Here is a 20,008-nt window from a genome sequence, read left to right as displayed (position 1 = left end):
AACGCAGAAGGAGCACATCATTATATACATCTGGACTTGCAAATGAATTGGGAAAACAAAATTAAAAAGTATTCCTAGAGCTTTCTGTGTAGGTAGGGTAGTTATATGATCTAGTGCTAAGTGTCCAACTTTGACATTCCACGATCAGGAAACTTCTGATGACTTTCGGCCCTTTTAGTTCAAACTTCTCATTCAATGTTGTGTGCAATGACCAGTTCAAACACCACAAAGAAGGGGCTAATAGAGCAAGACGACTGCATCTTTCTGTAGCATCACCTTATTAATGACGGCTAAAAGTGCTAGGAAATCTACAACCTAAGGCAGTTTTGGTGGTCTGTGATTGAAATGCAATAATGTTTTAGGTCAGGACTGAAAGGTACTTGGCAATCATAGTGGGGAAATGTGGAGGATTGGCTTGTCGAAGAAGGTCAAAAGGGCACGTTCCCATCAACGAGCTGAAACAAGACATCTGTGTAGAACATGGTGCAAACCTCTCATGCCAGATAATGAGGAAATGAAGGACACCGGCAAACAGCAACATACTATGACCAATCACAGCCAAGGACACTAAACGATAAGTGCATGAGAAGGAGGATGGTGGGGGGGGGGTGAACGGTGTAGCTGCAAAAGTGTAGAAGCTATAAACCAATGATCTTGTAACATGTAGAAGCGACAAACCAATGATCTTGTAACATGTAGAAGCTACGAACCAATGATCTTGTAACATGTAAAAGCTATAAGCCAATGATCTCTCTGTAACCAAACTATAAACATGCAAGCAAGGTATATAAGTATCCATCTGCTTAGCAATAAACGAGACTTGCTGGTCATCATCTGATGAGCTCGTCTCCCGGCGATTCCCACAGGGAAACACGTGCTATTTCATTCTGTGGTTTACCTTACCCTAAATACTGTTACTGATCCATTTTCAGCATTAATTTCACATTCAGTTGCAAATTTGCAGTCATTTAAAATATCCAAAGAAAAACGAAAGTGAGAAACTGACTTACTCAGAGTTCAATTTTTAGCTATGGAAAAGCTCTCTAAAACCAAAATTTCCATAAACCTGCAGAAGTCGTAGATACTCACAAAGATAAAATCCCCCTCTTTCAGGGAGAGAGAGATCAAGATACAGTACCACAGCTGCCAAACTCTCTCATAGTACCATTCCCAAGAAATAATGTCATATTTTCATACACACAAACTGTACTTCTGAATACCTTCTTACTATTCTATGAGAGTAAACCGTCAGATAATTCTCAGATTATTTCCGCTTTTAATTTTTATTCATGGAGACATGGCATTTTATAGATGAAGCAGAGCAAGCAGTTGACTGGACACTTTTGCTACCAACAAATATTTTTGCTCATTTGTTGAGCCCTCTTTTTGTGGCTGTATAATTTTTGGCCACCTTATTCCTGCTTTTTAACCTTATTGATAAATAAAAAGGTTGGATAAGAAATGAGCTGCACACAACCAAGGTTATTTCTGCCATAAGAGAAATACTAGTGGATGGCACAGTTAACCTGAGGATGTAGGAGACTACAATAATCTGTCTTGGCTTCTCTATTTGCCTGTGATACTGGATGCTACTCAGTGTCGAGATTCCCACCCCCCCACCCCCCCCAGTTTATGTTGGAATATACAATTTCCAAGATAACAGACTATACCATGAAAATACAGTGTGTATTCACAAATGCTGTAAATATTTTCTTTCTAAAAGCAGAAAAAATGATTGGATATGTCCTGCACTGCCTTAAGTCCCATCCTTTGCAGTCTGTGCACTCACCTTTGAGGCTGGTGGAGGTTTGCTCTCAGCAAAGAGCTTCTACATCACTCAGCCAGCTTTAGCAGGGAAGATTTGTTCCTGATTTTGTAAAAGCTGAGTGTGTATGCACCTGAGATGGTGATCCCTAGATTTGTCATCATACAGAAAAAGCATGAAGCAATACATTATTGGGGGTTCATCAAGATCCATGAAAAACTGAAGAGGAGAATGCAATCATCTCCAAACCATATCTTTACATGGAGTTATACTCCTTTCCAGATTAGCCGTTCCTCCCCAAGGAAAATGTGTTGGTTACACAAACTAATATTAAAGCTCTCAATACAGATGTGTAGTCTCTCAGCTGCTGTATTTAATAGCAGGAAGTTTAGGGACATTTCAAGAAGCAAACAAATGAGATACCCTGTTTACTTTCCCCTCTACAGGTTTAGAGCCTTACGGTTAGGTTAGGAAAAGAGAGCTGTTATAAAAGCTTTCCATTATTAAAACCTGATACATTTGTTACATAATATAATAGAATCAGAGAATGGTTTTGATTGGAAGGGACCTTAAAGATCTCCAAGTTCCAATCCCCCTGCCATAGGAAGGAACAGCTTCCACTTGACTGTGTTGCTAAAAGCCCCATCCAACCTGGCCTGGAACACTTCCAGGGATGAGGCAGCCACAGCTTCTCTGGACAACCTGTGCCAGAGTCCCAGCACCCTCACAGTAAAGAAATACTACAGTGAAAGTACTTTAGTAAGTCTAAACTGAAGTATTTCTAACCCAAGTGCAGCTAAGCTGAACTGCTTCTTTCAGCAGTGCTTTATCTGGAATTTCTTGTTTTTTTTTTTTTTTTCCACATTAAATTGCTCATTTAAATGAAAAATCACATTTTCGTTGCAGCATGATGACAAACAACTGGTTCTCATTTTGAATGTGTGTGAAGACTGTGAAGTGATAATCAGTGATCTGTGAAATGAATGTTCATTAAGCTGACATGTGAGTTTCTAGAAAAGGTATAGTTAAATACCTTTACTTGGACACATGTTTTACATAACTATGAATTACTTTTAAATACAAGCAAAAAAAGGCAAAATATTTAAAAAAATTCTCTCACAGATGATGTTTTCTATGGAAAAATGAGACGCACAAAACATGCTCACTGTTTATGATCTGTTCAACTGGTAAACAATTCATGTAGGTAATGTCTGAATTATCAAACAAATGGAATGAGGGGTCCTTTCAGTATAATCTGTGTATTATTTTTTTACTGTGGCAAAAATTACGAGAACTGGGTAAAGTATAAGAAGACTCCTAAAGGTAACAACTGCAGACACCTTTAAAGGTACTTACATCACTTTCATGGCCTTCTCTTAGATTGTATGTGAGATCATGCTGAATGTCTTCAACAAACTTGAGAGCATATTCTGGGTAAAGGTCAAGCACTTCAAAGAGGCCTTTGAGGATAATGCATTGGAGGTCACAGTATGTTAGAGCTTTAACATCTGCATTTGTTTTAATAACTTGATCCCTAGTGGATAGGTTTGCTCCAATTAAATCTCCTTTACCTAAAAGAAAATATAAAAAAAAAAAAAAATCTTCAAAACATGAATTTTTTACTTTTTTGAATCATGAATCTGTTTAACAGATTTGCTAAATCTTAAGTCACATTGTTACCACTGCATTGTTTAATTAATAAAATTATTATGGATCTTTCACTGAAAGCTGTCTTTTTTGTTTTTCAGGTGCAATCTTATATGCAATTAATTGGAGGTATGAAGCCTAATTTCCAGCCAATTAAGTACCTGATTTAAGTGAGCAATCTAGTAAATACATATAAAATGAAGATTTACAGTAGTAATTAATAGCAGGTGTGATTTGTTTTTCAAAAAGTGAACATTATGTTTCTAGCATTATTTTTTTATTGTAGAACAGAGAGATGTTAAGACAGCATTTTAACAATGACACAGTCAAGCACAGATCATCTACTGAAATGACCTTAGAAGTTGGATTGCAGAATATTTGCAATCTATGATAACTATGGCTGCATAGCTACACTTCATGATGTATCTTAGTTGTATAGGCTATTAACAGCTGTGTAGCTCCATGGGTCTTCTGTCAAGAAAACCAAATGAATTCTTAAGCCATTATATTTTGATTCTTGGGCAAGACTGCCTTAGAATACTGAAGGTATTAAAACTCATAACTGACCACATGTTGAAGAGCACAAAATGTTTGTAATGAAAAGCTTCCACAAACATCTGATCTGAGTATGAAGTCCAAAGAATAGTCATTGAACCAGAGGTCTTCCTCAAAAGTTAATGCACATGGACTTTGTTAAAAACCTGAGCAGTGTGATGGCTTGCATTCTTGGCAAGTTTATGGGCAATATCAAACTGGGGGAAGTTGATATGCTGAAGGACAAAGCTGCTATTCAGAGGGACCTCAATGAATGACAAGAGGTCTGACAGAACCTCATGAAGTTCAACAAAAACAAATGTCAAGTCCTCACCTGGGATGGAAAACCTCCCTTGCAGCAGTATGGCCTGGAGACTGACCAGCTGGAAAGCAGCTTTCTGAAAAAGGACCTGAGGGTCATTGTGGGCATGTTGAACATGAGTCAACAATGTGCCCTGGCAGCCGAGAATTCCAAGTACCTCCTGTGCAGCATTAAAAAGAGTGCAGCAAGGAAGTCCCAAGAAGTGACCCTTTCCTCCTATAAGTCACTTGTCATACAACATATGGAGTACTGTGTAAAGTTTGGGTCTTCCCAGTAAAAGACAGAATAGACATACTCAAGTGAATCCAGAAGAGGCCACCAAGATGATCAGGGACTTGAAAATATAGTGTATAATTAAAAAAATGGGTACTGTTCTGCCTTAAGAGGAGAAGGCAAAGGAAAGATGTTATTGCTGCCTTCAATAGCCTAACAGAAAAGCATAGAGAAAACAGGGTTAAACTCTTCCTTAGGGTGTATAGTGCAACAAGATGTACTGAGCACAAGCTGTAACAAAAGAAGTTGTGATTAGAAATCAAGAAATGAAAGTCACCATGAGGCTGGTCAAAGAGTGGGACAGGCTGCCAAAGAGGCTGTGGAATTGCTGTCCTTGGAGGTGCTCAAGGCTTGCCTGGACATGGCCCTGAAGAAGCTGAGCTAGATGGGTCCTGCTTTAAGCAGGTTTAGGTTGGATGGCTTCCAGAGATCCCTTCCAATCTGACATTATTCTGTGATTAATAAATAATGAGTAAAGACTGTAAAGTCTGAAAAATCTACCAACATGTGATTCTAACAGGATATTACATGGGAAATGGTGAACTTGAAGGCTAAGTCAAATTAAGCAGCCAGACTGAAGCTGCTTAAACAAGATAATTTTATACTTTAAAATACTACTTGCAATTTTTGATATTTACATGAATCTTGAACAACTTTGTCGAAAGAGCTTATCAAAAACCCAATGTAGGGAAGGATTTTCTATTGTGCTTGGAATGTACATATATCAATGTTGCTTTGGGGTCTCTTAAAAATTGCTATTGGTATAAATAAGAACTTGTAATTGTTTAGGTCAACCTGGGAAATATAAATCTGATAGATGACAATAGCATTCGTCATTGCTCATCATGTGATGTAGTGCTTACATAATTAAATATAGCATAAAGCTAAACAGTAATCCACTTTTATGTTTTATAGAAGTATGAACAATTCTTTAAATTTATTTGATAATATTAAGCAGAGGCAATGTAAATCTACTGTGGGCTATGTAAATATAGACAAGGGAAAAATATTTCAAATTTACCAAAGCAGATCTTTAAACATCTTAATTTGAAACTTTTTAGGTATGCAGCAATGTTAGTATCAATAATGCATAAATATTTCAGAAAAAAAAGTTAGAGTTGTATTTGACTGCAGTTACAATTAGATTATTGTTGTGTTTGATGAAATAATGTCAGCCTGAAAGACCGATAGATTTGATAATGCTAATGTATGTTTCTTTTAAAATCAAAATCATGTAGCAAAGGCTGTAGGTAGAATGCTGAAATTTCATGTAGAATACTGCAGCAGGGAAATGATTGTATCTTGAATATTGACATTCATTGCATAAACAGAATCATGTATGTTATTTTTAGTAGCTCTTTCTTTTTCATTGGAAAAGATATAAATATTTCTGCAGACACATCTGTATGTTAATGTATCTGGGACATGAAGTCAAAGTTATAGATTTATTTTCCTTGTGGATATCTTTTAAATAACTTATGGCTAAATTTTTTTTACAGCTCTAAGTTGTATGCTCTTAAAGTTCATAACTATTGTAGTAACGCATATTTTTCTATAAAAGATATCTTAATAGCCATTGTTGAAGTAATAGTCTCAAGAGGAACTAAACAGCTGTACTTTATCAGAGCATTTCATTGTACTATTGCTATATTGTTTGTTACTGAAAATGGTTCAGTAAAGAAAAACTAATCCACTAGAATTAGAATCATGACAGAATTATAAAATAGTAGACTGGGAACTGTAAGTAACCTGCATTATCAGGCAAAAACGCTGCTCTCTTGGATTTGCATCACATCAGTAACACAGTTTCTCATAGGGACTTGCATGTTTGATATATTCACCTTCTACTGATATTAATTAAGTTTAAAAGATGAAGCTCCTATTTGCTATAACAAAACATTATTTCATTGTATTATGTTTGTGTGTTTGCATTACGATTTCATTAACTTCTCTCAGCAATACACTAATCTCTTTTTTATTGTTTCCATTGACACCATTACGCAATGATGCTTTCATTAACATTTTCAGAAGTGCTTGGAAATGGAATAATTAATGAAATCATAGTTCCAGTGGGGCATCTCTTGACCTTTTTCTATATTTAGGCTACTGTTTTTTGTAAGCCATATTTTATAGCTTTTATGTATGTGATTCAGTGAAATCAAGGCATTCTAAAACTTTCTAATTATAAATGGGTGATGGAGTGAGGTGGACTGTCAATCTAATAGAATTAGAGTTTTGAAACAAGAAAGGACATGTATCATATTTATATTCTAAAAAAAAGACTAGTCAAATGCACATTAGTAAAATAAAGGAAATTGAATTACAGAAGACCAGAAGCTTGCATTATCAACAATCTAGTGCAATCCCACAAAACAGGAAGGAAAGCAAAAAAGGAAATGTTCTTTTTAACTCTGCTTTATAAGAATATTAAAAGTTATTAGAAAGAAGAATATGTTTGAATCTAAAGAGGAATTAAAATAATAATAAAATAATTCTTTACAGTAAAATTTTATATTTTCTTTTATTAAACCATTTTATAAACATTAACTCAGATAATTCTAATCATCCTTTAGCTGAAGATAAAGGGAATCTCTCTAGTAGGTATTAAATTTTGGCCAATCACTGAAATTTACAGGTAGAGATGCTTAAACCTTGATAAGTCAAAGCAGGCATCTAGCAAAAAAGTAAATGAAATTTACTAGGACAGAACTGGTCTTTTGCTGTTCTAATGTACTCAGATAACTGGTGACAGCATCAGTTAGCTTGAGGAAGGAACTTTTCGGCATCCAAAGCCAATGGTGTTTGTTTTTCAACATCTGACTGTCCTGCAGGTGGTGTTGATATGAATGCACCAAAGAATGACAGTAAGCTCACATTGTTCCCTTTCTTTTGGGAGCATTAGTGGGATCACTGCCTGGCCCCTAGTTTTCATGAAAGATTTAGGAACTAATAACCAATGTCCTTTGAGGTGTCAGTACTGTCATCAAATTTACTTGAAAGCAGCAATTTGCATCAAAACCTACCATATACCTGCTTACATGAAAAGGAGAAAGAATAAGAAAATTTGTGTGGGAGTAAAATGTTGTACAGTTAGCACTCTAGCAATTGAAAGCTCCTTATGGCAAAAAATAAGTTTAAACTAAAAAATTTGGGGTTGTTCATAGAGTATGAATAGCATATTAAAATCAAACAGATTCTTTCTCCTCGGACTATTAGGACACATTGTTAGTAGTGAAGGTCCTCCTACACTGGAGGGCCATTCTTTCCCTCTTTTAAGCTGTAATTAAGAACATACCGAGAATTGCCAGCACCGTGCTGTCCTTCAGGACTTCCATGGAACCTGAGCACACAAAATAGATCGCTTGCAAGGCATCACCCTGCCGGAGGAGGTATTCCCCAGGAGCACAGAAGGAGGTTTTGATATGCAGAGACAGAGACCTGAGGCAACCACGGCTAGCACACTCGAAAAGGGAGAGCTGCAGAATCTCCTTGTTCAAGTGCATGGTGATGTCTGAACGCAGCTCATCTGGGAAGTCTTTTAAGAGCTGTCCAAAAAAGAGAAAAATGAGTGAAAAAGAGAATAAGTGTAAAATAATTTGTTTCTTCTTTTGCAGAAGCAATCTGATTTAGTAGTGCTGCACATATCATACTGATACAAAGATTTCCCTTTGATTTTTCTTATTTCCTTGATAAGACATGTATGCTATGTCTTAACAAATCATTATGACAATAAACACTGATAAATTTCAGGAAAAATATGAATAAAAGTATGTCTTTATAACGAATCAGGAAAAAAAATCATTAACATTGTATGTGGAATTCCCCCAAATGCATAACTTAACCTTGTTCCAGCTTTTTTCAGCTGCTAGAATACATGAGCCTATTCAGGTGTATATCACTGTATACAGTAGCATATACTGAAAGGAGAATAAAAATTAACAATTTTGATTTTAAAATATTTGCATAAAATTAATCAACAGGCTATATTGCTTCTTATATGCTAAAACCATTGACAGATGAATAACTTTAAAAACTCTCTAAGTTTTCTTTTTATGTGTTTTTGTTTGTTTTGCTTTGTTTTAACATTGCAGTTTGTGGATGGGAGGCAAATCCTGAAATACTGATGGTCTTTCCAAAGGCTGCTGTTGTAGTACAGCAGTCACTCACTCTCAGTGTGACTAAAGGTACAGAAGGTACACAAGCTGAAGGTGATCCTTAACAAAACCCTCAAAATCTAAGTGGTTTTTGTCTCTTTGGAAATCTTATTAAGCTCCTTCTGTTGCTAAGATGTTGCTGAGTGTCTCATTCTTTGTGCCACACACACCACAGAGAATATTTTATCAGGAGGAGAATGTTCTCAAAACCAAATCTTTCTGCTTATTTCAACATTATCTTTAGAGGTCACTGAGTTTTATAATGACATATATAACATGAACTTTGAAGGGAATGGTTCATTCAAATAACACTCCAGCAGGGAGAAGCCTATATTTCTTCTGGAGTATAGGAATACATAACCTGGATAAGACATTTAATGCAAGCAAACAAAGGCATAACCAGAAATTTATCTTTTGAATTCACTCTCATGTTACATTCTGCAATATTTAAAAGCATAGCGAAATGAACAACATCAAAAGCCAGGCCAAACTATTTTTTTACAGTATTGGAAAGAATTAAAAAAAGATAAAAAAAAAGTAGGAGGAAAGAGCAGTAAAGAAATCCTTCCTTTAAAAAACATCTATAACCCCCCAGAAGATTTTTTGTTTGGTGAAAGGCAAAACTACTCACTGGGGTGTTTCTATTGGCATCATCCAAAAGGCTTCTGATGAATGCCTCTTCAGCATTTGAGAACTGTGGAAGACTTTTAATTTTTAGTTTATGATATGATGTCCTAAACCAGATTTTTCAATAGCATGCACTCTTCCTGGGATAACCCAGCTTTATATTTAGGCATGTTCTTTTTTATATATAACATCACACAAAACACAGCATCATAAATAGAAGAGTACAGCACCATCCTCCTCTAAGTCTGTAGTCAAAATAATCAAAAACACAACCTTCCTTGTTTGATTACCTCATTGGAATCAATTCCATTATTGACAGACCACGTGGTTTGGAAATATTCAAGCATCCTTTGCTTTAGCTGCTGTGGCAGGTGATGAACCCGTATAAAGTCCTTCAGGTCCTTGGTTCTTGTGTGATAAAGGGACCATCTGGAGTACATCCTCTGAATAATGGCAGTCACATTGCCAAACACCAAGGCATGCATCAGAGCTGGAGGAGGACAGAAATTGCGTGTAATGTGATGACTTGTTGATCATTAAAACATAACACAGAAAATAAACAGGATTTTCACAGAAAATCAATTTCCTGATTGAGAGATATAATAAAACTTTTCAGACTCCATGAGTAATATACAGTACTATTCATATGATTTTTCATTTCCATTTTTTGTGTCATTAGCAGTCACTGCCATGGGACAGGATGATATCTAGTCAAGTTACCAAGCAAAAGAATGCCCAAGCCAAATTAAGTTCATAGTCTAAATAAAAAGGAGATCAGATGAACCCATGTAGGCAGACATGTTCAGGAAATAATGAGAAGCTACTAATCAATATGAAAACAAGACTCAAACGGTCAGTTGGTAACTACATAGAATGTAACAGGTTTCCAAGAACTTGTATAAATAAAAATTATTAGTAATGGTGACCATGTGTAGTGGAATGAGGTTGCAGACACTTAGAGCTGTATCATATTCTGTGGAATAAGACGTTAAAAAACAAAAATAAAACCCGAAAACATTGTAGACCTGAAATTCAAGGTTTTTTTTTAAAAATCAACCTGATTTCTTATGTTGCTTGTGAAGGTCAAACATGGTGTGAAATTGTTTATCAAAAAGTTCTGACATCCTGAGTTTGTCTGCAATTAGAGACTGGTCTGGGAATAAAACCAGCAGAAGCAAAACTGAAGAAATGCTTACAGAGACAGGCCATCTGGGTTTGTCTGTGCAGAAATGTGCTTGCTGATTATCAGTGGAAAAAATCACAGCTAGATTGCCTGTCATGTGGTATTGATCTGAGGTACATAATATAAACATTTACAAATTGTTTATTGAAAAAACTGTTAGGAGCTTGATTATTATTCTCAAGGGACATCTATCTTTATAGTGCTTGAAAGAAAGCAGACACTCCTCAGAGTGGTGAAAGAATTGGTTTATAAACAAGACGAGATGTTGACCTTGTATGGCAATTTAAAGTCCAGTGTAAGTGAGGAGAGGCTAAAGGGAACAGGAGGAGGCAAGGATGCATTTTTGTGGTTGAAAATTCTTTTAGATGGTACAGGCAGAAAATTCTTTAATTTGGGGATATCACATCTTGTTCATTGGACTTTCACATGTATAGTCACTCTTCTATCTGCTTGCCTAAGGATAACTTTGCCTTTCAGTTTTCAGTTCTCTCTGTGCACACTAGTCAACTAGTTCTTCACAGTTTGCTCAGTTCACATGCATATCAGTTCTACCACTCAATAATATAAGTGAAAAAGAAATAGCTATAACTGGACTAAATAAAAGTATAGGCTACTTTTATATTCTGCTCTATTAATTTTGTGAAAGCTCTGCCATATCAATGTGAATTAAATATTCATCATTGCCTTATGAAGGATATCTCTTTATTCCATGAATAAATGGAATACTTATCGAAATGAAAACTCCTTCCTTCATTCCAAGAGATTTTAGGTAGTGAAAGCCCCAAAGCACAAAGACCACATTGTATTTTAAAACTATAATTTTATGCTACCAGCAAGAGCAATTAATAAGCTGCTTGTGTTTTTGTGACATTGTCAAAATCAAAATGTTATAATCCTTGTGTGATCCATTATATTGTTGCGTGATCCATTATATTTTCAGGACTGGGAAAAATGACAGTAATTCATTGAGCACTTTCTATATCACTCGATGCCACAAATACATAGTTTATGGGTCATTTATTGTGTTCCAGCTTGCAAATGTCAAGTTGCCAATTTATTTTTTGACCAGGAAAATTTATGCTGCAAAGCTGACAACCAATGCCTTACTGACTACTGCTGCAGAAATACATACTACTGTTTCCAGAGAAATTAGGCAAGCAGACAAAAATAAGGGGGGGGGGGTGGGGTGCGGCGGCAATAGGAAATCATGGTTTGATTTTACCCTTCATGCTCACTATGTCATCTTTGGATAGTATGTTGTACACTCTATGAAATAGCACTGCTGATTTTTTGTTGGGATAAAGGTAAAGAGAGAGGGGCAGGTACTTTCTTTAGTGGTCTTGGTTTATACCAAGCTCTGCAGGTGCTACCGGCTCACTGGTTGTGCGCAGGTGCCTCAGCAGAAAGGAGACCATAAATGAGCCCTTGGTTTCCCCCAGCGGTATGACAAGGTAATTAATATAAATACTACTGAGCTCCAAATATGACAAAAACATTGCATTTTGATTCTAATTGGAAAAGTGATGTGGTAAAATGTACTTCATGATAATTACAGGGAATTTTGTTTATGGTAGAGTCACATATAGCTCACCAAAAAGTTCTCCTGGCTCTGTTGCCTTCTTGCTGGGCTAGTCCTACACATGAATACATGCACCAGCTCACAGCCAGATTCACTGGTGAGCTGCCCACCTCCCCTTGTCATCATTCCCAGGGCTGCTGTGGGGATAAAACTGGAGCTGAATGTACACCAGTTTCCTGGCTGACTGGAAGAGTCCCTGGCACATAACCTGACAATAACGTGAGTTTGCATTTTACTGAGTGACAACTGTCTTTTGTCACCTTAAGTGATCAAGTGGTTAGAAATAGGTCTGCTTAGGAGAGTTTGTCTTGTGTAAAATCAGCTAAGTTATTTCTTTCTTTTGGCATTTTAAATTCAACTTTTTGGGGTTTTTAGGGCTTTTCTTTTTGTTGTTGTTGGGTTTTTGGCGTTGGGTTTTTTGTTGTTTTTTTAGAAACTTAACAACATTTTAACATTAATTTTACTTGTCAATACCTCCCCAAAACGTTTTAACATGATGTATTTGTGCTTACCCCCAATAAGCATTGTGCAAATGGAGAAGATCTTTTCAGCATCAGTATTGGCTGAAACATTTCCAAACCCAACACTGGTGAGACTGCTGAGAGTGAAATATAGGGCAGCTATATAGGCACTTCTGATTGATGGGCCTCCTAGTGTATTATTCTCATAGTAAGGAGACTCAATACGTTTTCCTAGCTCATGAAGCCAACCTGAAAAACAAAGCATAAAAAGAAACATTAAGGAATACTGACACCATGAAAACCACGCATTCTGTAAAACAAAGTAATTCTAAAAAACCCTTTATTTAAAGACAGTTCATTCTTCACACAATTTCAAGACTAAAAAGAATATTGAACTGTAGGAATTTATGCAGCATGCTAAGTATTGTGTCTCTGGAGTATTTATTTTTATGCATGATTATTTATAAGAACTTTATTTTTGTACGGAAATCAAGAGTTTTTTAATTGCATATTACAGGTCTAATTAGATAATTCACAAGATCCATTATGGCTCTGAAAGATAAAAATCATCACCTAATAACATTGCAGCAAGAATGCAATATTGATTTCGTTATTTCCATTAATTAATGTTTGGAAAGCTTTTTCAGATTCCAAGACTAATTTCTTGTAATAACAATTACATATTTAAAGATTTTTGCATGTCTCTTTTTCAGTAGAAAAGATTCAAAATACTAAATATAACTTACAAACCAGAATTCATTTTCAAAAGATGGATCAGTAAGTTTTTCTAAATTGTTCATTTAGTCTTATCTTTAATTTTGCTAAATGTTTCTATGTGTGCTACTGAAAGTAGAATTAGCTACTCCCTCATAGATATTAGAAAAACAAAACCAAACCAACAATAAAACCCAAAGCAATAAACCAGGAAAATATATGCAGAATCTGTTTTGGAAAAGGGAAATAAATAACTTGAATGAATTGCATAAACACAATGATTCACAAAAGTAAAGATAGGGAGAAAAAAACAAAGATAAAAATCATTCCTGTGCTCAGTTTTGCCTGTTAGGTGGTTTGCCTAGGAGATTGAGAATCTTTCCTGGCTATCCAGGAGGAACTGACAAAACAAAATATTCCTGGCTGAGCTTTATTTGAGAATATCGGTTGGAGGTCCCCCTGTTGTAAGCTGAGACTTGATGGACTGAATCATCTCCTGATGCTTATTCTCTCTCCACTTTAGTCAGCATAAATTTCTTCACTTTGGATGAATCCAAATATGAACTGGGGGAAACACCCCTGTACAGAATACCTGAAAAAGTAGGGGGCAGATTTAAAGTATCTCTCCCAACACTTCTAGTTATGTTGGGGAAAAAAATCTGTAAGAATTTACTACTTACAGCAGACTTGTTGAGCCATGGCTGCTACCATACTCGCATGCTTTCCTACAGAGAAAGCTAAGCCAGGAAGGGCTGGGCAATAACATTGTGAGGCCTAGCATTGGGCCTGCTGCCCCACTCTGTGCAGGACAGTGAATTTAATTCAAAGCATAAGTGAAAGTGCTCTACATAGTCATAAGACTGCAGTCCTGAGTGGGCTTGTTCACCTTATGAACAGTCAAGAAAACTTATTAAAATCTCCTTGATTTTACCTTCATAGAAAGTATTAATCACATGAGACTATTTTATTATTGTGGCTAAACTGAAATAAATGAAAGAAAAGCAAAAAAATTGAAAAACCCCACCAAACCTAAAGCCTAACTGAACCAATACCAGTCCTCTCTCTGTGCTCTACTGTTTTCCTGAGACTACATTACAATTCCTCAGTGATAGCATGGCCCTTTGTACAGCAGATTTCATTCCTATGTTCATGTTAGGGAATGTAATCCTACACATTAAAGAACAAATTAAAAAACCTACAAAAATCCCTGGCAGAGAGCAGATAGAGTTAAAAAATTCTATCTAAACCTAACATAGAGGAATACAATCATAAAGTTTCAGCATCAGGTTTTGAAAGTGTCCTTGTTTATAAAGAAAAAAAAATAAAAATCAAAAATAAAATCAAATTTCACAAAACAGAAACAGATTATATAAGTCATTTTAAATAACTGTAACTGATGTGTGACTACTGAAACAACACCTAAGAGACAATGTCCTTCTTGCAAGTGTTCTAAAAGCTAATTCCTGGCCTCTGTATTCCCACGTTTCTGCCTTTTGTTATCTGAACGAATTTCATATTTATTGTTCCTGGTGGTCATACTGCATCAGACTGCAAGTTTCTCCGCCTCAGTTTCAGATATCAAGCAAATAAACAAAGAAGCAATAGTTTAGCTATTGTTACTTTATATGAAACATTACAAGCCTCAGTTTCAGACTTATATGTTTCCAGTGCTACTCAGAAAAAGTGGATGACTCCATTCTTTAATGGATAGATCTACCAGTTGGTACACTGGTTTCTCCTTTACTGCATATATCAAGATTATCAAGCAAAACACCCAACCCTACTGGAACATAATTGACAAAGGATGCATTGTGGCTAGTACAGATAAGGTACAAAAAATAAATGCTTACATTGTATCAAACAGCAGAAGACCCTAATATTTCTTATAATTCTACCACAAAGTACCAAATGGAATATTAGCATTTTACAATTGCTGACAAACGCACCTGGCCAGGACACCAGTATTCGAAAACAAGTTAAGTATTCTTAGCTCAGTTCTGTGGCGTAACTGAGGGTCAAAGAAATCATCTTAGTCAGTAAGATGAATGGCTTATCACTGAGCTACAACAGTAGCAATCAGCAATTATTAGCAATTGTTAAAAAATGCAAAAACAGATGCCCACTATGTAAGTAAGGAAAAGCTATTAGGTAACTTTCTTTAGAAATGCACCATGAGATTTGGAGCAGAAAATGTGCATTTGAAACGGAAGACCCAAAAAATACATTCCTCTGATTTGCAGATCACAGCTTCTTATTTCTATTTTGGCTGTTAGAAATGATCCTAATCGTGACCTTTTGAAGAAATTGCAGGGGTTGAGGTTTCAGCCAAAATACATAAAATGCTACAAGATTTTTTCAGATCAACTAAATTTCTCAGATTTGTGTTGATAGTACTTTTTTTTTTTTTTTTCCTCCGTTTTGGGGCATACATAAGATACTCTTGGCTCTAAAAACTTTCATTAGCCAATGGAAATAGTTGTGAGGTAACACAATTGACTAATGTCTTTTACTTTTTTGGTTCCTCTCAGCAGATTCTCTGGCAAATCTGAGTAATTAATTTTTGCCCTTACAGAAGAAGAGAAAAATAAATATACCTTGTAGTCAGAGGAATCTTCCTAGAATTTAACATTCATAATTAATATTGGCTGGCTCTGAATTAGTCTTGGATACAGCTCTAACTTTGAAAAAAATTTTAAACATCAATTAGCACAATTAAGAGGAAGATTTTTCAAAGGGAAAAAGGGCACTTAAGTAATCAAGTCCCATCAGAAAGTCAGCAGGATTTAGCTGTCTAGCTCCATTAGGCTACCTTGAAAATTGCTGGAAGAATCTGCATTAAGTTTCACCTTATATGCGTATGGGGGATACTTGAGTACCAGCAGAAACATAAACAAGCATTTAAACATCTGTAGACGGCATGCTTTATAACTGGATGTAAAACACATTATCTAGTTTACTGGACATCCAGAAACTCAGTCTTCCTTTGGGTTGTTGCTTGCATTTCATTGAGCAGGTAAATCACTCCCTATAATGTTCTATACCACTACTTAAATTTTACTTATACACCATACGCTTAACATAGTGCTGTCTGGTATTTCAAAACCTTAGAAAATAGTTGCATTTTCTAATGCATTGATTACCTGCAGTATTTATTTTATAAATCAATTTTTTTTCAGTTTAAGTGTAGATGAAAACTCACTGGCTTAATCCGCATTATTGTGTCAAGCAGTGCAAAGCTTAATCTGTACTATTGTGTCAAGCAGTGCAAAAAGGTATGGATGACAAGTGTCTCTTAGAGTATCCCTGAATGCCTGAAGGCAAGAACAGTTCCACAACATATCAGTGATAATGATGATACAAGAGAAAGGGTCAGCCAAAACCCTTTTCATTAAGGGAAAGATAAAAACTATACAAGAGAAACAAGATCTTTCACCACTGGAATGCATTTTAAAATGAAAATCACCATGTGACCTGTGAGCTATGTTGATTCCCACTGCAGCAGTCTCTGGTTGCTGCTGATAGCTCCCCATTTTGGATCTAGAGTCTGGCAGCAAGGAGCTGTAGGTTTACAGAGGAAGTCACACCACCATTTCATTACATAGCTGCACACTCTGATCTGCCAATGATCGTCTCATATTTCTGTTTTAAATGGCGGAAAACTGTTGTGAAGGTCCCACTAACCTCAATAAAACAAAGATTTTAGCTTGTATCTCTCTTCTAATTCCTTGGAATATTAACCTCCAAAAAATGAACCTTAGGGCAAAACAGTTGCTAAGTTAGAATAATTAGGTGAATTCCCTTCTTTTTAGGTAAAAACACTCATGATACAAGTCTCTGTGAGATTTTAAATGTCCAAATCACTTCCATCAACTGTCCATGCTGCTTCTTCAGAGCATGTCATAAAAATCATTTAAGGGCGGAAACCAGAGCTGATATTGTATATGAGGTAATATCATTTTGTATAGCAGTATAATTAATATATTCTACCTTATCAAACTCTAATTATCATTCATTAGACATCAAAACATTAGCTTTGTTTTTAAAATTGCTTCGAAAGAATTTTATGTAGTTACTCTCTAATTGTTTCTCACAGATACAATGCATTCAAAACTTAGAGGTGTACAAGAGGACTAAACCATTTTACTTATTCTGGTGTTCATGACTTTGCATTATTCAATCATCATTGCCTCTATTCTCATGGTGATTACTCATTTAAGGTATTAAAGTTCTCAAGATCCTCAAAGCCTCTTTTATCCCTGTCTAGACACAATGTTTTTGACACCTGCAGTTTTTTCCTGCTAAAACATTTACATTTTTTCCCCCCAGACTAAGAAGACACTAAACAGCACTATTCCCAATACTGTGGAACATCACTGTTATGCTTTCATTGTCACAAAACCTGATCATTTGTTTACAGATTTGGTCCATGATGGAATTTTGCCTGTCAGGTACCAGAGCAGATGGCTTAAGGATTAAAGACCCCCAGAGGTAATGGGAGCAATCATACTTTCAGTCACTGCTGTGGAGGACTGTAAATATAGTAGACCTTATTGCACCAGGTTACAAATAAACATGAACCAGGGTTTTCTTTCACATGTATTAGAACAGATATGCACTAAAAAAATAGAAAATGCCTGAAGGTGTCATACAGCTACGGGTTCCATGAGTGTAAAAGTGCAGCTCCACCATGTGTGCTCAAATGGCATAATTGCACAATAGTAAAACGCAATATATGACAGAACCAAAGGAACATCTACTGCAGTGAAATTCACACAGTCAAATTCTGTGGAGGGAATTTCTTGGCATGACATAGACAAGAAATATATTTAACTTGGACTATATGAAAAACAGTTTTATCTCAACTGCCTGTGGCTGGAGCCCTTGTGGTAGGGGCACACACAAACCCATTCTAGGCTGCCCTCTGTGACCCTGGTACCAGAGCCCACACACCAGCCATGCTGCCTGGGAACTGCCATACATCCAACAAATATAGAATCATAGAATCATAGAATAGTTAGGGTTGGAAAGGACCTCAAGATCATCTAGTTCCACCTACCCTGCCACAGGCAGGGACACCTCATATTAAACCATCCCACACAAGGCTTCATCCAATCTGGCCTTGAACACTGCCAGGGATGGAGCACTCACAACCTCCCTGGGCAACCCATTCCAGTGCCTCACCACCCTAGCAGGAAAGAATTTCCTCCTTATATCCAATCTAAATTTCTCCTGTTTAAGTTTTAACCCCTTACCCTTTGTCCTGCCACTACAGTCCCTGATGAAGAGACACTCCCCACCATCCCTATAGGCCCCCTTCAGATATTGGAAGGCTGCTATTAGTTCTCCACGCAGCCTTCTCTTCTCCAGGCTGAACAGCCCCAACTTCCTCAGCCTATCTTCATACGGGAGGTGCTCCAGTCCCCTGATCATCCTCGTGGCCCTTCTCTGCACTTGTTCCAGCAGTTCCATGTCCTTTTTATGTTGAGGACACCAGAACTGCACACAATACTCCAAGTGAGGTCTCAGAAGAGCAGAGGGGCAGGATCACCTCCTTCAACCTGCTGGTCACGCTCCTTTTGATGCAGCCCAGGATATGGTTGGCTTTCTGGGCTGCGAGAGCACACTGCTGGCCCATGTTCATTTTCTCATTGACCAGCACCCCCAAGTCCTTCTCTGCAGGGCTGCTCTGAATCTCTTCTTTGCCCAATAAATAATAATAAATATGTGTATATATAAATACGTATATAAATATGCACCCAATAAATATGGAGATCAGTGCATGGTAGAAGCATCTGCCCTCCACAGTTCACGGTGTCATCTCTTTCCTTTGTGACACCCTAACTGTAAATTTTTTTCAATCTGATTTATGTCTATTTCAATATTTTTCTCCATTTTTCTTTGTCTGGGTCATAATCTTTAATACCATTCTGGTGTATTCATTGCACCAGCTTATCCAGATAGAGTTAACTATGTTAACCTTATACAAGCAAATTATACTTGACCTCTGGGCTCAGTAGACTTTTAAGTGCCAACAGAAGTGAAGCACGTGAATATTACCATGATGAAAAACACTGAACATTTTCTATAGATATATATATAAAAGTTTATGCACTTTTGTTGGATGAATGCCCAAATTATAGTAAATAAAAACTAGACAAAAAAACCCACTTTAATATGTAATTAAAGAGGAAAAACATATACCCTTTACTATCAAGCATTCTATCCTTCTTTCTATTAAGTAGATAAAATCTTTAGAGAGGAGTGTACAAATGTTGAAAGATTTCATGCTTCAGGTCTGAGTTGTCAATTTCTTTAAAACCTAATGCATAAACCAAAATAAAGCCTTAATCCCTGTAGATGTTATGTATGTATCATTTAAACATCTATGCAAAATCACTAACAACATATTTTGGGGAAGCTTGCAAACAATGGCCGTGACAAGAAATGTAAAAAATTAAAATGAAAAGTAGTTGAGAGTTTCAAAAGCATGCCCTTCTCAGAAACAACATAATGTGAGATACTGACCCATTGTGCTCACTGAAAATGGAGTTTTCAAGGTGTGATAAATATTCAATAAACTAAATAGTTTCAGGAAGAAGAGGTGCTCAATCAAAGGATTAAAAAAAGAAAAATAATCTAAGATTTAATTGTAATGTTGCTGATAACAACAGAAACACAGCTGAGCCCAGAGAAGTGCTGAAAACCTGACAAATAAACTTTAATTATCTGACAACACTTAACTCTAAATT

The 20,008-nt window shown here is 36.3% G+C and overlaps 1 protein-coding gene across 1 annotated transcript in view; it reads right to left on the bottom strand.

Moving 5' to 3' along the window:
* The window catches only part of KCNH8 (potassium voltage-gated channel subfamily H member 8), a 173,830-nt gene that overhangs the window by 28,937 nt on the left and 124,885 nt on the right, over positions 1-20,008 (bottom strand). The window contains exons 8-11 of the mRNA XM_065666043.1: positions 12,597-12,794; positions 9,613-9,812; positions 7,837-8,086; positions 3,122-3,336 (exon numbers count right to left, since the gene is read on the bottom strand). Coding sequence (XP_065522115.1) covers positions 3,122-3,336; positions 7,837-8,086; positions 9,613-9,812; positions 12,597-12,794 — 863 coding nt within the window. The remainder of the gene's footprint in view (positions 1-3,121; positions 3,337-7,836; positions 8,087-9,612; positions 9,813-12,596; positions 12,795-20,008) is intronic.

The sequence above is a fragment of the Lathamus discolor genome, chromosome 2 (assembly GCF_037157495.1).
Source record: "Lathamus discolor isolate bLatDis1 chromosome 2, bLatDis1.hap1, whole genome shotgun sequence".
Taxonomy (NCBI): Eukaryota; Metazoa; Chordata; class Aves; order Psittaciformes; family Psittacidae; genus Lathamus; species Lathamus discolor.
Note: the sequence above shows the minus strand (reverse complement) of the source record. Positions and strands in the feature narration are given on the sequence as shown.